At 40.2% G+C, this 18,922-nt stretch overlaps 1 protein-coding gene across 1 annotated transcript in view; it reads left to right on the forward strand.

Moving 5' to 3' along the window:
* The window catches only part of dgkh (diacylglycerol kinase, eta), a 65,768-nt gene that overhangs the window by 17,946 nt on the left and 28,900 nt on the right, over nucleotides 1–18,922 (forward strand). Inside the window, exons 4-9 of the mRNA XM_073474356.1 lie at nucleotides 774–854; nucleotides 9,231–9,335; nucleotides 11,613–11,745; nucleotides 15,740–15,846; nucleotides 17,106–17,231; nucleotides 18,309–18,411. Of these exons, the coding sequence (XP_073330457.1) occupies nucleotides 774–854; nucleotides 9,231–9,335; nucleotides 11,613–11,745; nucleotides 15,740–15,846; nucleotides 17,106–17,231; nucleotides 18,309–18,411 (655 nt within the window). The remainder of the gene's footprint in view (nucleotides 1–773; nucleotides 855–9,230; nucleotides 9,336–11,612; nucleotides 11,746–15,739; nucleotides 15,847–17,105; nucleotides 17,232–18,308; nucleotides 18,412–18,922) is intronic.

The following is an 18,922-nucleotide window of genomic DNA, read 5'->3' on the forward strand; positions in this document are numbered from 1 at the left end:
GTAAAAAATATATATTAAAGGCATAAGTTGATATTTTGATTTAGCTTCATTTCATCAGACCAGTCAGAAATAACAGGATTAATGAGTTGAAATGATTTAGGTATGATGGGGTTAATGACATGTCTTACAGGATGACAGTGCTTCTTATTAGGCAAGTTTTATTTTCCATATCATAAAAATAACCTACCAAATCGTCTACCAAGTTTAGATTTGTTTAAGCATAATGAAATGCCTTCCATGACATGCTTGGGTCTGACCCTCGGCAAAAGCTGAGCGGAATGCACATCTGCTGTTCCCTTTGGTTTTACTAAACCCTGCAGTTCCTCGAGCTTCCCTTTACATTGTCTCATTCTCAGTAAGTTACAGCAGATAGGTCATTCTTACTTAGGGCCATTTTCCAGCTTTGAGATATATCTGGAAGATCATGTTTTATCTTTAGCTTGTAGCTTCTAATAATAGACCAAGAATAGATGCAACATTGTGGGTTATGCATTTGATATCAGGATCATAATGTTCGTCTTTTTAAATGCTGCTCTTTCATGTCTGTCATGACTCTTGCAGTAGTTTCCATTTTGTATTGATAAGGTTTACCTGTTCATTTTAGGCCTGCTTTGCTTTACTCTAGTATAAGTTACAGGAAGCTAAGTTAAACCCAATGTTGAAATTATTGTTCAAAGTCTCATTGTCTTGTTCTCCTCTGTGCCCTCTATCTCTCTGTTCTCCTCTTGGGACTTCCTTCTTTTCTCTCTCCCCACACCTCCTTATTTCTGCAGTCCCTTATCTTTGACGAGGTGGACCTATCAGATGCCAGTGTTGCAGAGTCCAGCACAAAGAATGTCAACAACAGTTTCACGGTGAGTACATCTTGCAGTCTTAGCACGCAGACACACTCACACACACATACAAACACAAACACATAGGGTGTCAGTAAGGAGCTCACAGGCCGAGGCACGTGTTGGGCAGTGACGCTGAGTGTGTCACGGTGTGTAGAAATGCATAAATGTCTGGTATGCAATCTACTGTAGATTCACATATCGCTGCAGTCTAATGCTATGATAATTCACATTCGATTCATTGTCCTTATGAAGATGAGACTTTCTTTATTGTTGTATGTTTCAGTTGAGTTTTTGAACCAATGGAAATGGTGTCTTGATTTCCTTAAAAGATTTGTTGGCCAGAGGGATGTTTAAAAATGAGACAGTGGACGGTGGAAGTCATGGATTAGTGTTCTGGTTTCATCTTAAAGGAATGTTTCAATATTTCGGGGAATATGGCTATTTCCTTTCTAGGGAAGGGGGAGTTAGATCAAAAGATCAATACCAGTCCCATGTCTGTCTGTTTAGTATGAAACTACAGCCTGAAGCCATGTATAACTGCATAAAATATGGATATAATCTCAGTGACGTCACCCTAACCCCATTTCTGAAGAACCATTGTGAAGCCCAATGTGCCTGACTCCACCTAACTCCCAGCCAATCCAAAAATGGGCAAAGATATGGGTGGACCTGGTGGTTGACAAGACAGCTAGCTGCAACTCAAAGTAGCTGCACCCTTTATAATCCTGAACTTAAAGCTTTAATATATTTTAATGAGTGAGTTATATAAAAATCATCATAAATTTAGCTTCATTTTTAAAGACAAATATGGCACTGATATTGATCTTCTCAATTAATTCTTGGTAGAAAAGCAAATCTGTATTTATTAAAGTGCATTTTCCAAAATGTTGAACTATTCCTCGGATGAACATCATCAAAATTTCTCCTTGAGAGTAAAGAGAGTTGACAAAGTGATGGCGAAGGATTTGTTTTCAAAGCAAAAAGCAAAAGCACCTATTTGGCAATATCTGGGTAGGATGTATTTGTGGACTACAGCATTTGTATTAGGCTAGTGAAACGAAGTATTTGTTTCCTCTCAGTATAGAATGTGTTGTAAAATATAATGTATTATGGCATCAGTTTCCCTCCTCTCTGTTGTTCATATCTACAAGAAGGCTGCACTGCTGAGGGATCAGTTGTGTGAACACTTGCTAGTTTTTTGTTAATTTTTGGCGTCGCGCACCTGGAGCACTAGAGGTCGGAATTTGGAAATGTCATCTCGGAAATTACGACCTCCAACTTTGACTGGATTCCGACATCAGCACTAAAGTCACTGGGGTGATTTTACGTAACCTGACAAAGTTAAATGAAATTTCATAGTTCTCCAAATGATTCTCACTTATTATATATTTACAGCAGGTACGTGTGTTTTTTGATAAACACTAGACTGCTAGAATGCATTCAGCCACAGTGGACAACATTCACAGTCTGTATGCATTCAGCTGGAGATCCATCAGGATTTACAAGAAAACAGGATGTACCCTTTAAGGATAATGATTCACCCAGCATATTGTACCCCTGAAGACGTCAGTCGTAGTTATATTCAGTTGATATTTTAATATTTCCCAGCATTACTGGTCATTTTTTGTCACACGCTGCACGTCATGGCACATCTAGTGGGAGAAAACAAGTGATGCTGCTGTCAATGGATGCTTGTTCGAGAGAAGAATGAGCAACTGAGCTGGATGAGTGTGTGTGGGAGGTGAAGGGAGATGAAGATGAGTATTATGAGCAGCGAGGATGAAAACAGACAGTGAAAGAGCTAGTAGTGCCCCGTCCTTTCTATAAATGTCTCTCCTCTCCCCGGGTGTTGCTATAATAAGAAACAAGAAGGAGGGGGAAGTAGGCAGGAGAGCAGCGCCCAGAGGAGAGCACATGGCTATTTTTAGCAACGCCTTGAAACGCTTCACTGAGTGCCTGGGATAGCTTAATGTCTGCCATATTCAGAAATAAGATGACATGTGCCTGCTGCATTTGTGTGCAGCATGTGTGTACAGTTGTGACTGTGTGTGTATGTTGAGATTAAGGTTTGAAGATGAGCTTAACATGTCTGCATGAGCATCAGCATCCCACTAACATGGTGAGAAGAAGGAAAGGGAGAAAGGACCTAAAGGGAGAAACAGTTTAGAAAAGGGAAGTAAGCACAATATACAGGTGAGAAATCTGTTTACAGACCACAGAGGTATAAGGGGCTTGGGGGGAATGAGTGCAGAGCAGTTTAAGATGGCGAAGGAAAAGACACAGCAAGGTAGTGCAGTAGAGGAAATCCTGGAGTGATGTCACCACGGAGCAAACTGCACTCGCTCACATTCTCCCGGGGAAAAGAGAAAGAGAGAGAAGGGTAGAGTGAAGTCGAGGTACGAGTAAGCATTGAGAAGCGGGAGAGGAAAGATGGATGTGGAGGAAAAGAGGGAGAGTGGAGAGGAAACGAAGGCAGGACAGACGTGGCTGAGCAGTGAAACATAAAACTAAAGGTAATGTGTCGTGCTGAATGAGAGCTCACCTGCATGCAGCACATTCTCACACATGCAAATCTGTAATGCCTCAATGCAGACAGAGTCACGCACACCGACAGGGGGAGACCGGGCTTCATCAGACAGGTTGTGTGATCACGACTGAGAGAGAAAGACCACTGCAGAGGATGCGTTGCAGGGCACTACTCTGACTGTTCAGTGTAATTACCAGTCTCCGTCTGTGTGTCTGTCTGTCTGGTCTCCTATTGTCATCTGTCTGTCTGTGTGTCGGTCGTCCCTCTGGTGATAAGTGATGCTGCTGGCGTCCTCTGTGCAGGTTGGTGCTATTTGATTGGATGGTTTGAACAGATGATTGACTCATGCTCCAGTGCTAAGATGTTTAGCGGCTTTATGTTCATTCATGTAGGAGCTCTGCAGATGTCTGCTCAGCGTGCGTAATGTTTATGCCTGTGTTTTCACAGAGGAGGGACCAACGACCCACCAGCTAGAACTAAATAACACTAGTTAAAGAAGGGAATCATTTCACTTTCACTCCTTTTCTCCAGTGCATTGCACACTATAGACTTGTTTTTTTTCCCAAAATGGGTGTATTTAAAGATATACATTGTTACATAGGAATAAAAGATGTTTTTAAGACAATAATATAGTGAACAAACTAGAAATGAAACAACTGTGCTCCATGTGGATAGGCACGTATCTGTGTGCATGCATTTTTCATGACAGGGTATGCATTGACTCAGAGCTGTGAAAATGTATGGTACATGTAAGTTTGTGAATGCATTGTGTTGTCGATGCCGTTGTTTCCTTGGTGTGAATACACAATGAGGCAGTGTTGCTGTAGTGCGGAGAGGGAGCACCTTGAGGTCCACGTGAGGGAGCGCTCAGCCCAACCCACACCCTAAACTCATTACAGACTCTGCAGGGACACACCGCCTCTCTCACTGACTCACTCACTGTTATTGGATTGGCTCGCTTATTACTGTCCACTTTAAATCCATGAAATGAATCTCAAGGAAATTCAGATTGGCATTGAATTGTGCACTTGCATCCGCGGTACATCAGCGCTCTGATTTGTTTTGTAGTTAATATCAACTGTTTACACAAAGCTGCAGACAATAACTGAGCCAGCATGTGCATGTGTGTTGGAGGAAGTGAGCAGCTGTGACAGTTCTGTTCTACCTCCTCTGCTATTGTGCTGCAGGTCCCATTGGATACAGGATCTGTGTGGATCTGTGTGTAAACAGTGACAGGTTCATCCTTGGTGGTTGCCTCAATAACAACTAATGAGGCTTGTGATTACATGTTCTCATCAGTCAAAGTTATAAATGCTGATCATAGAGCCATGTCTTGTCACTTGTCATTACACCAAAACACACACACATATTTGATTTATTAAGCTCTGAAGGTCAGTCATCAAGAGAGGTTTTCCACACTTGAGGGGTGCCTTGAGCCATTTTTGGAAACAGCCGTTTCTGTTTCCCCTGGCAACCAATCTTATCACTACCCCATTCCAGACACAAGATACACACATACATAGACACACACACATGGACACAGTACACCAGCAGAGAGACAGGATGATCTATGTCCAAAGGGATCAATTTGCCCATGTGCATGCACATAACCAACAATGCACACGTGGACATGCACACACACACACACACACATACACACACACACACTAATCCTTGCAGCTCCAGGTAAAAACCTATATTGTGATTAACAGCTGAGAAAAACATACAATTCTCTGAGGAGAGAAAAGCAAAAGAAAGAAAGAAAGAAAGAAAGAAAGAAAGAAAGAGGGAGTAGAACAGATGTACTCTTGTTGTACATGTGGAAGGATTGTAAATGGCTGATTGGTTGAGAGTTACATGTAAATGTGTACTGCAAACACACACACTCAAGCATCTGAGGTAACTTTCTCTCTGGTTCATCAATTTGGGAGTTTAAAAGAGGAGGAATGCTTATGTAATTAGCTTAAAATATAAATGGATGTCAAGGAAAGGACAATAAGAACACACAAGCATATTAAACAGAGATATGAGATTATTTTTATTGAGTCTTTTTGTCTTGGACGTGCTGTTCAGTACTCAGACATAACCAGATTGTGATCCGAGGTCTATAATAGTAAGAACTTGATTGAGTAAAAAAAACAAGATTTTAAAAAAACAAACTACAATGGCACCCGGTAGAGTGCATACCTCCATATCTCCATTGTGTGTGGAAGAATAAAAGGTTGATAAGAATAGCAGCAATGTTGAAGTCGAGCAGAAATTAAAAATGCCTTTTTTAACCATTTAGATCACATCAACAGACACAGTGTGCTACTATTTAACAATATATGGCAAAAAAAAAAAAAATAGATAGGCACTCAGTAGAGCCCAATAGTCCCCTTTAATTCAATCAAGCCTAACCCAATATCAAATAAAACATATAGATATCCGCTAGCTTTGGAAATTAATGAAAATGTTGAAAAACACCTTATCTCACAATGTTAAAGAAAGTGAGTAAATAATTCCTGGATCCATTCTTTATCCAGATCCACACCAAAAGTAAATGAGGTCCATTCTTGGCTGAAACCCATCCTCCACCCAACAGATCAGTAGAATTGCTAAAATACTGTAGATCTGCCTCATCTAAGATTATGATCCATGGACAGTTTGGCAATTATATGTCCTCTCAGATAAGTCGTATGTGCATTCACAAATACAGATGCATGAATTTACGATGGGGTAGTCAAATACTTTTTATGTTCTGTGTTGTAGGCTACTGCGTCCAGGTTTTACCACGTTTTCTCAACTTGCAGTCGTCAAACCACTTTCTTCCTCTTGGCCTTTTTGCACCTCTGACACTGGTGCCCCTTTATGTAACAGGTTTCTACTGAAAATGACTATCTTGCTGCTTCATGTTACTTTAAGCATGAATGCATGAATGGACACACTGTAAATGATAGAAAGGGCAAAGAGGACAAAAGCCAACCCAACTAGAAACCTATATTATATACACTCTGTTAATAATGTAGATTTGTCATCTGTTTTACTAGAACTTTGTCTGCAAACCTGATGGTTAACCTTCAAACAGATTGAAAAGAAAATTATCTTAAATACCCCGACGTGATTAACAGTCATGCCCATGACACACAATGCACATATGTACACCCACAGTGATGTGTAACCTTGTAAAAGCCTCAGTTGCTGCTGATCTAAATAGGCCCATGGACAGAATAAGGGAGGGATGTATATATATATTTTTTTTTTTTTTTACCAGTGGATGTGTGTTTAATCTACAGGATGTGTGGATTGCACAGTCATACATTTATCCAATTATTGCAAAAATGGGTGTAATTGAAGAATAGAAGGAACCTCATATCTGCTGAATATATGGCTTCAAATAACAGTGAATAGTTGGTCTGAAATGGTCAGTCAAATAATCAATGAGCACTTTGTAAGAGAATAAGAAACACAAATAACTGTACAGCACGAAGTGATACTGACAATAAACAGACCAGAGAATGGGAGATTCATCACGCTCCAAAGTTTTTTTTATTATTTGCATTCATAAAAATAAAGAATTCCTCATCTTGTAAAGTACTGTAATAGGTACATGCTGTAAAAAAGGGGGGGATGTATTACCATCACCCTACTACTACACTGTCCTCACTGTTGTTTTGTCTATGTTTAGGGTCACATTGAGGTTCTGTATGTTTTACGTTCATGCAGTTTGTATTAGAGATGCAAGATATGGGAGAATTGATTAGAAATGTAGAGTCAAGTTGAAACATTGAGCAAGAGAGAAGCAGTCAGTGTAATGACTTTGTCTGTCCTCTGTCATATTTCAGAAAATGAAAACACTTCAGTGATGGCAGTAAGGAATATTGAACTATTTAGCTCTACAATACCAGACAACAGAGCAGCAGTGCAGAAGCCTGTACTTTTCTGGTTCCTTTGTCCTTTTGCCTGAATACATTTTTCTATGTGTACCTTTAACAGGCCACAGCAGGTCCAGTCTAGTGTATATTGAAGTAGAATTGAAGCAGCCAACTAATTACACTGTAAAATTTTAAATGTTGGCTTTACTTAAAAAAAACTCCAAATAAAGCAGACCATTCAATATAACATGTGCGAGCTAAAAAGTTTTAACAACTTAAAATTATTAATCTACTTTACTTGGTAATTTTGAAGTAATTGGTTTCCTCAACTGTTTTAAGAAGAGTCACATTGTCAGATTTTACAGTGTACATATTAAAGAGAGATAGCTTATTATTCACTGAAAAAAGTTTCCAAAATGATCAAAAATCCCCCCAAAAAAGAAAAATAAAGAGGATTTTTTACGACTCCATGAGGTTTTCTTAAATTCTGTCACTGATCTTATTGATGAGCTGATAACATTACGATATTATTTCCTCACATAAAGACCAAATCACAATGTCTGGGTAGAAAACCCCCTTCGCATACAACTTAATTCTATTTTTTTCATAATGTTATTTCAAAGTATATACATGTAATTCACCTTAAATTCATGTTTGATGGTTTCGTATCTCATTAATAACAACACTTTCACTAACGTAAAATTGGAGTCCTAATTTACCCGTTGGGCCCCAAACTGAAGAAAATGGCAGCTTCAGTTTACCCTAAACTAGCAGTTAGTCCAAGATGTCGTTTTTGGGTATATCAAAGGTGCTAGCAAAGCAACACAGTACAGAGAATAAGCACAGTAGAAATGTTGGATAGTTCATACCACTGTGTTATACTATATATCTTTAAACATTACAGTTACAGCTGAAAATGACAACAGAAATGAACAAGTTTGCCGAATTCACACATAAGTTCAGAACTCTGTTGCTTTTCACTCTTCCAGGATGGTTAACAGGCCTGCATCAGATCTGAATTAGCTGGGCTGCAGCTGACCACGTCAGTGGTTTAGAAAAGTCCCACAAAATTGAAAAGTTGCAGTGACACAAAGCCTGACTCCATTGACAAAAGTGCATATTTGGTGGGTTTCAGAAATATCCTGCACAGTGTTAAAATCAGTTAGATTTTTTCAATTTTAGCGCAGTAATGATATGTTGTCTGATGAGACAATCCACTTAAATTATACAACAACAAGAAGCTGTGTCAGTCTTCTTCAAATACAAAGGACATTAAAAAGAGGACATCTGTGCTTGGTAACCTGTGTAAGACTATAATTAATCATAAATGGCATTCCTCAAGAAGGGAAAGAAACATCAGCATTACTGCTAGTACATGAATATTTATTAGTGTGATATTGCCTACAGTGTGTGGGAGTGTGTGTGTGTGTGTGTGCCTCACTTCTCTCTCTGAGGTGAATAGCGTTAACATAAGGACATGGTGAGAGAGACAGAGATGGGGAGAAAGAAGAGATGAGGGAGCATCAATAAGTGATGGGGTGTTGAAAGGGTGCTGTATGTCTGTAGGGTTATCTACTGGGAGACTATCCTTTAAACACACATACACACTCACACACAGAGAGAGGACAAGAGAGGGGGAGGCAGTGGGGGAGAGAAGCTCTTAGCCTTTACTGAGGCGCTTCGCCTGTCAGCATATATCTGCCTCAAAGCAACATGAAGAGCTAAGAGCGAGAGAAAGAGAGGGCTGAGAGGAAAAAACGCTTGAGCGAAGGAAAAGACTAACTAGAAGGTGTTAGAGGATGAGTGAGCTAGAGTTAATGAGAAAGAGAGAGAGAGAGAGTGAGAAAGAAAGAAAGAGGGAGGGGGCTTCTCATCCTTCTCCTCCCTTAAAGACAGAGCGGACCACTCTCTCTTTTCTCAGTGGCACCGCAGGCTGAAGAGGAAAACACCAAAAACATTTCTCTCTTTCTTTTTAGCTACAGTATCGGTCTCACTCACTCACTCTCCCTCCAGGTGATCACTCCGTTCCGCAGGCTCATCCTCTGTGCCGAGAACAGGAAAGAGATGGAGGACTGGATCAGTTCGCTGAAGTCCGTCCAATCCAGAGAGCACTACGAGGTAAGAATCCCATACCAAATCAACATCTAGACAGATCCATATGAGTTTGAAGAGATCGAGGAGAGTGTGTTAAGGGATAGTGCTAAAGGAACAGTAGATCTGTGTTCAGGCGTGTCCTGTTTTAGAGCGATGTTGTTATGAATATTCCTACCTGAGGATGTTCTTACAAGTGAATGTATCCTGTGAGTGTGTTTTGGTTATTACAGAAAAAGTATACACAGATTAGTGATGAGCCCAGATAGGTGTGTAAAGTGAAATGGGAATAAGAGTTGCATGTTGTGTGGCAACACAACAGAAATGAACAAGTTTGCAACACACAAGCACACACATGGATGAACATGTGCAGTCACAGGTGCCCAACTCTACAGCTAGAGATACAGTAGAGAAGACACACACACACACACACACATACAGTGTAACCTGTGTTAAAACTAGGTGTTGTGTACATTGATACTCACACACACAAGAAAAGGCACATGTTGGCTGTCACAAAGCACTTGTCTGATTCCGCAGCAGCCCGAGTCTTTTACCCCTTATGACTCACCGATAAACAGGGAGTGATTGTGTCCGCTGTCCAGTGTCTTCTAACAACACTCGGTTTAATGCTCCTCTTTATTATCCAAAACAGTGTTTCTGGAAAAATGTAGAAAACTGGCCAACAGTATGACTGTCACCATTTTTTTTCATCAAAACGTTGGTACCTGTTTAGAATATTCCGCTGTCAGCGAAAGATGCACAAAGAGTATAAATCTGAGCTCTGTGTTGACAGTGATGGGTTGCGGCCAGCGCAGGGAGAAGGGGAATGCAGGAAGAAAGCAGTACTGCATTTTAATGGCTTTGATTTGGGAGGGAAATCTTATATAAGACCCCATCCCTCACCTCTTTACTGCACTGCAATGCAGCAGCTCCCCCAGAACTCACACACCATTGGGTACACACGTGCACACAAGAACACGCACGCACCCCTGCCAAGATGTCAACACAACAGCATTTTTAATTACTGCGTTCTCAGATTTAGCACTGTAAGAATCTGAGCATCCCAATTTCATTAGCACCTGTTACAATTGTACTTATGAAACACAAACTGTATCCAGGGCTACGCCAACTGCTGCAGACGCAACGCCCACACGTGTACAGTACTCACATTAGCTTGTGCTCCACAGTGGGCTCCCTCCATACACTAATGTGTACAGAAGCATCTAATTTTCCTGACCAGGTGTCTCTTTTATAAAGCAGAGCACACTAATGACTGTCAGCTAGTAGAGTCCTGATGTTTGTCCGGCTGTCTTCTTCCCTTGTGCCAGGCAGTTTCCTAGGTGTCCTCATGAGACTCCTTTAGAGCAGGAAAACCTGACCTCAGGGGGAAAGAGAATTGTTATCATGGCAAGCTAATACCCAAGGAATCAATTAACTTAATATCAAAAGGTGTTGGTTAGAGTCTACTGCTGGAAACAGGTGGACAAATGTTTTGCATGATCTTTTCTGTATATTTTTATTTTTCATGTTAAAGGAGCGATTTGTAGGATATGGCCAGAATTTTTGCTTAAAACACTCAAAAATGACCTAACATTATCAACAGAGCGTGAAGAAACAACAGTGTTGACGTTTCGTCAAAGACGTTTATGTACTGTGTTGCAGAGATATTTACTGAAGTTAGCATGCTAACCAGCTAGCCCCGGCCAGTCCTGTCCTACTTTAACAGAATGCATTAGCTCTACAGGCCATTTTCGCCTGTGGCTGATCCCTCTATGCTCCTCTGCGCCTTCATACCTCTCCTGTCCCAGGCTGCTCTGTCTTCTCATCCATGGTGTCATAGTCATGGTCAGAGCTGCTGTAAATCACCTCAGTACTGTATTCACTGTCTTGAAACTGGCATCTGTAGATCTCAGATCAGTCTGTGTTAAGTCCCAGCCTGGTGTCCAGCCTTGTTCACTGAGAGGCAGCCAAGGTTGGTTGTGACTCCTCACGTCATCCGAGGTAGTGGTGGAGGCAGTCCAATAAGCCCTGGCTAACTGAGCTGCTTGCTAATGGGAGCTAGTTGCTATAGCCAAAGATAGCTAAAGCAAAGAGTAGTAAAGTGAGCAGTTTGTTACCTTTGAATTCTGGCCATTTCTTACAAATTACAACATGAAACAACTGAGCTCCTTGTAAATAGAATGAAAACTGTCAGTTGAAGTAATATGCAGTCATTCATATGTCAAATGTTATATTTTATTCTTGCTTTTCTGTGACTATCATCCCAGTGCTGCCAACCTGTTTTAACCTCTCCTTTGTCAGACAGCACAGTTTAATGTGGAACATTTCTCAGGGATGCACAACTGGTACGCCTGCTCCCATGCACGGCCCACCTTTTGCAACGTCTGTAAAGATAGCTTGTCTGGGGTCACGTCACACGGCCTCTCCTGTGAAGGTAGGTAGCACACAATAACACTACACATTCTGTCAAACATAGGAATGCCCAGTTGCTAATTTGTTTTTGGACAAGTATACAGACCGTGTTTTCTTACATAACACCCTTTCCATCCATGGCCTTTTGAAGCAGCTCTCACTCATTTCCATACCTCATTACTGGCTCAGAGATGGACCTCCTACTCTCTGTTTAAACATCAGACATACTGTAGCATTGCAGCCAGTCATTTGGCACAGCAAGCCTGGGAGTTGGCGCTCTATATGTACTATGGGAAGGTATATGACTATGTTGTTTAAGGACTTGTGAGTCATTGAAGTGAGAAAATTCTTGCCTGTCTGTCCAAGTGGAGCAGATTGTTAATACCAGAGTCAAATGCTTTGGGTTGTTGAGTGGGATGACCATCAAACTGGAAGCGTGGAGTCGAGGGAGTGATAAACCTAGTGGTGAACTTTAGCAACTTTAACTATTAGCACTGCACAGACTTAGGAATATATGTCAGTCTGTATCCATATGCTTTTATGTCATGCTGTGTGTTAGATAAGCATTGACTCAAGCTATTTGAATATTATTTTAGCATTTCACGTCCCTCCATGTACCCACGACAGGGAAAAAAAACTATTAATGGATCCTGTGAATGACGCTACATCTTCTCACCTCATCTGTGAAAGAACAGTGGAGTGAGGTGTTAAGGGGAAGGGGGTCGACATGGGAGGCAGACACTATTTTCTGCTTTCGTTTAGCTGGTATAGGATGTCAGTGACAGGCAGCAGACCTTAATGAGCACCATCTGCATATTCTCTCGTTCTAATTTTGCGAATGTTCCCCTGTGAGTGTGTTCATCCCTCCGTGCATGCATGTGCATACAGTACATGTGTGCCTGGTTTAGTGTGTACGTGTGAGGCCAATAAGAGCCTCTCCATGCTTATTATTCTCTACAATGGGACCCTCTCATATCCAGAGCAGAAGGCAAAATAAAAGACATGGAGAGATAAGAGACCAAGTCATTACAGCAGCATCTAAATAGGTTTAGATAACAAGAGATCACATGAACTAGTTGCTACACATATATACAAACCTTTAGCAAACAATAGGCAGATGCAATTGTGATTGCAGAGTTTCATCCGGGGCAATAATCATAATATTATGTTGGAGGTGACAAACTTTTTAAATGTTTATTTTTTTCACATTTAATATTAATATACATCACTCAGATTAAGCTGTAGGTCCACATTGAGTACAGAAGTTATTTGGTACAGTCCAATAGGAGCCTACTGATGTCTGACTCCAGCGAATAAGAGACAGTGATAAGGGGATGACTGGCCATGACAAGGGAAAAAAGTATGTGAGAAAGAGAGATAGAAAAAACAGACAGAAGAGAGTGTCTCTATTAAAAGTCGAGAGCAGCCAGCCAAACAGTTTCTCAGCAATCAGCGCAGCTTAAATTTCCCTTCGATTTCCTGCGCAGGATGGTCGCTGGGGATTGATTTGTGCTACCTCGCCACAAACATACACAGACTCTTCTGCCTTTCTGTCTCTATTTCACCCTCACACAAACACACATAGGCCTACACACAGTGTTTTCCTCCAGTTTGGTTTGTGAATGCTCAGGGTACCCTGGCCATTAACAGGCAGTGGTATCATGTCCTCTGAATTCTCTTAATGTTCTGCTAATGCTCTCTAACAGCTTTTAGCGGTAAGCTAGATTGAAATATCAATTGTTGCTCCCGGATATGACTTTGACTTAGTTTGTATATCTGTGTAGACTGTCTACTGACTTGTGTGTGTGTGTGTGTGTGTATGAGCAAGGGTGTGGTGACTACAAGTAAAATGTCTCATCCTTAATGGAAAAAAATGGCGAGAGCTCTCTCCATCTGCCGATCCTTACAGGAAACATTCATGCTATATTTACATGACATTTTTCTGATTCAGATTTGTGTAACTGCTTCTCCTGCTATTACCGTGGCTAGCTTCTCATACGTATTGTGTGAGCCTTAGCTTGAATATGACAGGACGGGTGTTAAAGTTTTAGAAACTGATGTACAGGGTCTCTGTTTATATCTGAGTATCTTTGGTGAAAATAAACACGTATTGTTACTTCAGCCATTTTGAAGGAATAGTTAAGCATTTTCGCAAGTATCTGCTTTTATGTTGACAGATGAAAAGATAGATACCACTCTCATATCTCTCATATCACACATATATATGTAATGGAGGTAGGATATTTAACAAAAAAAAAAAATCACATTGTGCAGCATATACACCCATGCAATATATCTGTAATAGGCGAATATCTGCCTACCGATACATTGGTCGGGCTGCAGTAAAACCTCCCTACAAGCACCTCTAAAGCTCTCTAAATTAACATTAGGTAGCTCCTTTGTTTATTCTGTACAAAGAACAAAATTAACAAAAACAGGTTATGGTTTTGCGAGGGTAATATAGTTCAGTAAGTCAGTGCAACTAGCCAAGAAATAGTCGTCCCATTACCCTCTGTAATCCCACAATTTATTGTTCCTACACTTGAGTTTTTGTCCGGATTAAACCAAAAGATTACATGCGTGTTGATGAACTTCAGAGGCTGTGTTAGGTCAAGTGTGAATAAGACAATATTAATGTTTCTATAAGTGTTCCTATAAAAAAACTGTAATTTTTGGCATAGACTGGCGTATGGACGGATAACTAGGCAGCAATTCTGTCATAAGTTGCTCTTTGTTATCTGGAAACAGAACATTTTTTCAAACTTAAATATATTTGGAGATAAGAAAATCTTGTTACATTTTTCGGATTCCGTTCAACATTTTAGAAATGTGTGAATACTTCTTCTGGTCTACTCAACTTTATTGTAAACTGGAATGAGGTCAAAACTACCACCACAGGTTCAGTCAGTTGTTATAAAGGATGCTGAGTGGTGCTGATGAATGAGTGGAAGGAAAAACATTCAGTATTGATCATGTGGTCTGCTTAGACCTTATTTGCTTGCTCTGCTAATGTGTTTAGGCACTGGGATGAGCTGCTGAGGATTAAAGGTGGACTGATCACATGTAACAGGCATTTCCTTTCACCTGGTCACCTTTGCAGAGAGCAAAGTGACTGACCAGTACTACAGAAACACACACATATACGTACATTATGAGCACCAGAGGCTGTACATTACTGGTTTTAACACAGTAATCCAAACCATACAGCAGGTAGCTTTGACTATGGAGCTGGATCAGCTTGTTCATGGTTTAGGTCTTTCTTAGACTTCCTGGTGCTGGTTACAGATAAATGGATTGAGTGGAGCTAATTCCTCATGCTTTGCTTCTGTCAGATATCTAAGTGCAGAACAGGCTTAGGGAGGTTAGCAATTACGCCCACTGACATCTCATTAGGGCCTGAACCATTAGAACACTGTACTTTGTGTGTCTGTCTCTGAGTCATGTATCAGTGTCCAGTGTTTCAGAAAAAAAGTGTAAAAAAAAAAAAAAAAACTTTATAAATTGACTTGTTACATTTTCTCAGTCACTCCCATCACACCATTAGAAATTAATTTATAATCACGATTTTATCATTGCTATGTACTTACACACAATTTTTTAAGTTGTAATCTTTAAAGGGGCACTGTGTAGTTTTGGAGATTAAATTAAAACTCAGAATGTTAATATTTACGATATTAATGAGTTAATAATACAAACTCAGAAATATAATTTTTTTCCATAATTGAATAAACAAGCTGTTCTCAGAGGAAAATAAGGTCCCAGAACACTGTTTGAAGCTAGAAAGGTGGCAGGGTCCGCCACATATAAACAAAGTAAAACAGTATAAACTCTGTTGTCCTTTAAGGTCAGTTTGTTTATTCAGTTTATTCAGTCATGGAAACAAAGAGAGGTTGATTATTTAGTTTGTTTAGATAGAAAAAAACAATCAGTCAGTGAAGATCTTTCTCTTCTGATTAACTGCTGTTAAAGGTGCAAATAATCATCAGACTGATATGTGTGTTGACTGCTTTTTTCAGTGTGCAAATTCAAAGCCCATAAACGCTGTGCTGTCAGAGCCACTAACAACTGTAAATGGACAACCCTGGCTTCCATAGGGAAGGATATTATTGAGGATGAGGATGGGGTAAGTTTGTGTCTCAACTTTTATTCATTCATTCATTCTTAATTGAAAGGCATTCATGTTTGTAATGCATTAGGTTTTTGCATGCTGTAAATTAGAGGTCGACATATTCCGTAATAACGATGCTTTGGAGCAGGAAAAAGTCCAGAGCCCAGGGCTGTTCAAAGTGGGGTCAGCAGGCCAAAGTTGGCCTGTTATTAGATTGAATTTTGCCCACCAAATGTTTCCAGCTGTAAAAGTTTGTTTTTTAAAAAATGTTTGTTTTATTTTGTAGATGGTAAAAATGCTCTTTAAATATGTACAATCCCTAAATATGAATTATTTTTCTTTCTAAGCCCAAAGGCCAGAGTTACAGTTTGTGCAAGAAGTCAGCCAATTAAAGAAACTTGGGATCCTAGTTCCATTTTGTACCTTTAAATTACAATATATCAGGTGTTTGTTTTTCACCTGTGGCCCACAAATACATATCTTTATGTATGTGAATTGCTACCTATGCATTGCTGTTTTGGCAGTTTTCTGTATTTCCTTTAATTCGTATTTTAAAATTGTTCAACACACAGTTGTATTTAAAGCTTTGATCTGTTTTTTTTGTATCTTTCCTTGTTGGCCTGTATATGTATGTTGCTGCTTTTCTGCATTTAAAGCACTTTGTCAACATTGTTTTTAGAATAGTGCTATACAGATTAAATTATTATTATTATTGTTATTATTATTATTGTTATTGGTCATCCGAGGGAAAAATGTCACACCAACAGTCAGTAATTCCAGTTGAGAAGCCTAATATGATAGATGGAGAAAACAGAGCATTTCTGTATTATCTCCAGAAATGCAACTTTTGCACTTGTATCGGATCCCGACCACACCCAACACTCTGAGCCATCAGACATTATCAGAGCCCAGTTCCACCGATACCAATAATTGTAAAACATCCTATCAAGGATTTAAGGGGCTTCTAAAGCTCCCTGAAGCAAATGTGTGATTTGTCATATTGAGCGGTAGGAATAAAGTTGCCTTGACTTGACCAGGTTACTATACCTTTAGGAATTTGTCACCTCTGTTATCTGTGATGATTAAAATGAATGCAGACTTTTCATGAAGGAAGGAAAAAAGAAAATTCTTAGAAATATCCTGATACACTGACTTGTATGGGTTGTCCATAAGAAGAAGAGATTTGGCAATCAATAAAAGTGAGAAGAAATTATAAAAGTAGACAACGTAAAGTATTTCCCAATTCTTAAACTATGCTTGTTTTCAAACTACAGATTGCCATGCCTCACCAGTGGTTGGAAGGTAACCTGCCGGTCAGTGCCAAGTGTGCCGTGTGTGATAAGACGTGTGGCAGCGTACTGAGACTGCAGGATTGGCGCTGCCTCTGGTGCAAAGCTATGGTAAGACATCTGTGACATATGGATAATTATAAATGCGTATAACTGCTTGCACCTGTTGAATTACATTGGCATTATTAATAGGTTTCACACTATAGAAAAAAGCTGATCAGTCAGCTCTGGCTTTGAGAGAAAGGGATAGGTGAGTGACCAGACAAGCAGCAATAAACAGATAGATGTTACAGGTCTACACCAGCAGCCTTTCCAACAACTTATTTCCTCAATCGGATTCCATTCTTCATTCATCTATTATTCCCTGAGAAAGGAACGAAAATGTAGAAAAACGCCCTATCTCACGATGTTAAAGCCAGTGAGAAATATTCCAGCATTCGTCCCTTTATGCGGAGCCTCACTTAAAGTTAATTGGGTCTACTCTGGGCCAAGACCCATCCTCCATCCAAGTTTTGTGGTAATCCATTCAGTAGTTATGGTGTAATTCTGCTGACAAACCAACAAACAGACACGGGTGAAAATGTGGCTGCAGGAGCTCTTGAATGCAGGCAGGTTCCTGACCATGCAAGGCTCTAAATGTGATTACAAAGATCTTGAATTGGATTCTGAATTTGATGGGCAGCCAGTGTAAAGACTTAAAGATTGGTATAACATGAGACCTTTTGGCAGGCTTGGTCAGAAGCTTGACAACAGAAGTTTAGCAGCAGCATTTTAGACCACTTTTAATTGGTTTATGGAAGTCTTGCTAAGACAGGTGAAGAGAGAGTTACAGTAATCAAGATGGGAGGAAATAAAACACAATCATCTCCAACTGAGCTCTTGTCAGAATGGGCCTGAGTTTAGCAATATTTCTCAGCTGGTAGAAACAGGAGCAAACCAAGTAATTTACATGTTGGTCAGGACTCAAGGCCTGACCCATTAAAACACCTAGATTATAGAGGGTAGGCTGAACAGACACTCCATCACCTTCAGGTCACCATCAATGGCAATGAAGCAGTGATGATCAGTGTGTTTCTTTGAAAAAACCATAACCAAAGGGAAATTGATGTCATTGTAGATGTACAGCTATATGAGAGAAAAGATTGAATCGTCCACAAACGTTTACATTGTATTCTGTTGTTTTTCAAGGTGCACACAGCCTGTATGGACCTGTACCCCCGCAAGTGTCCTCTAGGTCAGTGCAAAGTCTCCATCATCCCCCCTACGGCGCTCAACAGCATTGACTCAGATGGTAGGCACCACACACATAGACACACACACATACAATGTAATCACGCTGACTCACTCAAACGGTCAGAGGTTGATGCCAAACGGCACCTATGAGCAATTGTTACATGTCAGTGATGAACAAATGAGGTTATGTTTGGTGGGCTGATGTCTCTCTAAACTTTGACCTTCTGCTCTGTCACATGGAGGGATGGTGGCAGGAGGGAGGAGAGGGAGCGTGTTGATACACACAATAATGCACACGCACAGACACACACACACACACACACACATACACCTCTTCCCTCCACCTACTTCTCTTGTAAACTGCTAGAGCATGGGCCAGAAAACAGAAAGAAAAAGACAATGTCATTATTTTCACTTTGGTCAACAGGTCTCAGCATCAAATCCATTCTTTCTTATGAGCTTCGTGCTGGTCATAAAAGTGTTCCAGTAAATTGTGGTTAAAAATAGCCGTAGGTGACAGGTCGACACACACCTTTCAGAGGGCTTAAAATAGAGACAAGATGTGTGTG

The sequence above is a fragment of the Pagrus major genome, chromosome 9 (genome assembly GCF_040436345.1).
Source record: "Pagrus major chromosome 9, Pma_NU_1.0".
NCBI lineage: Eukaryota > Metazoa > Chordata > Actinopteri > Spariformes > Sparidae > Pagrus > Pagrus major.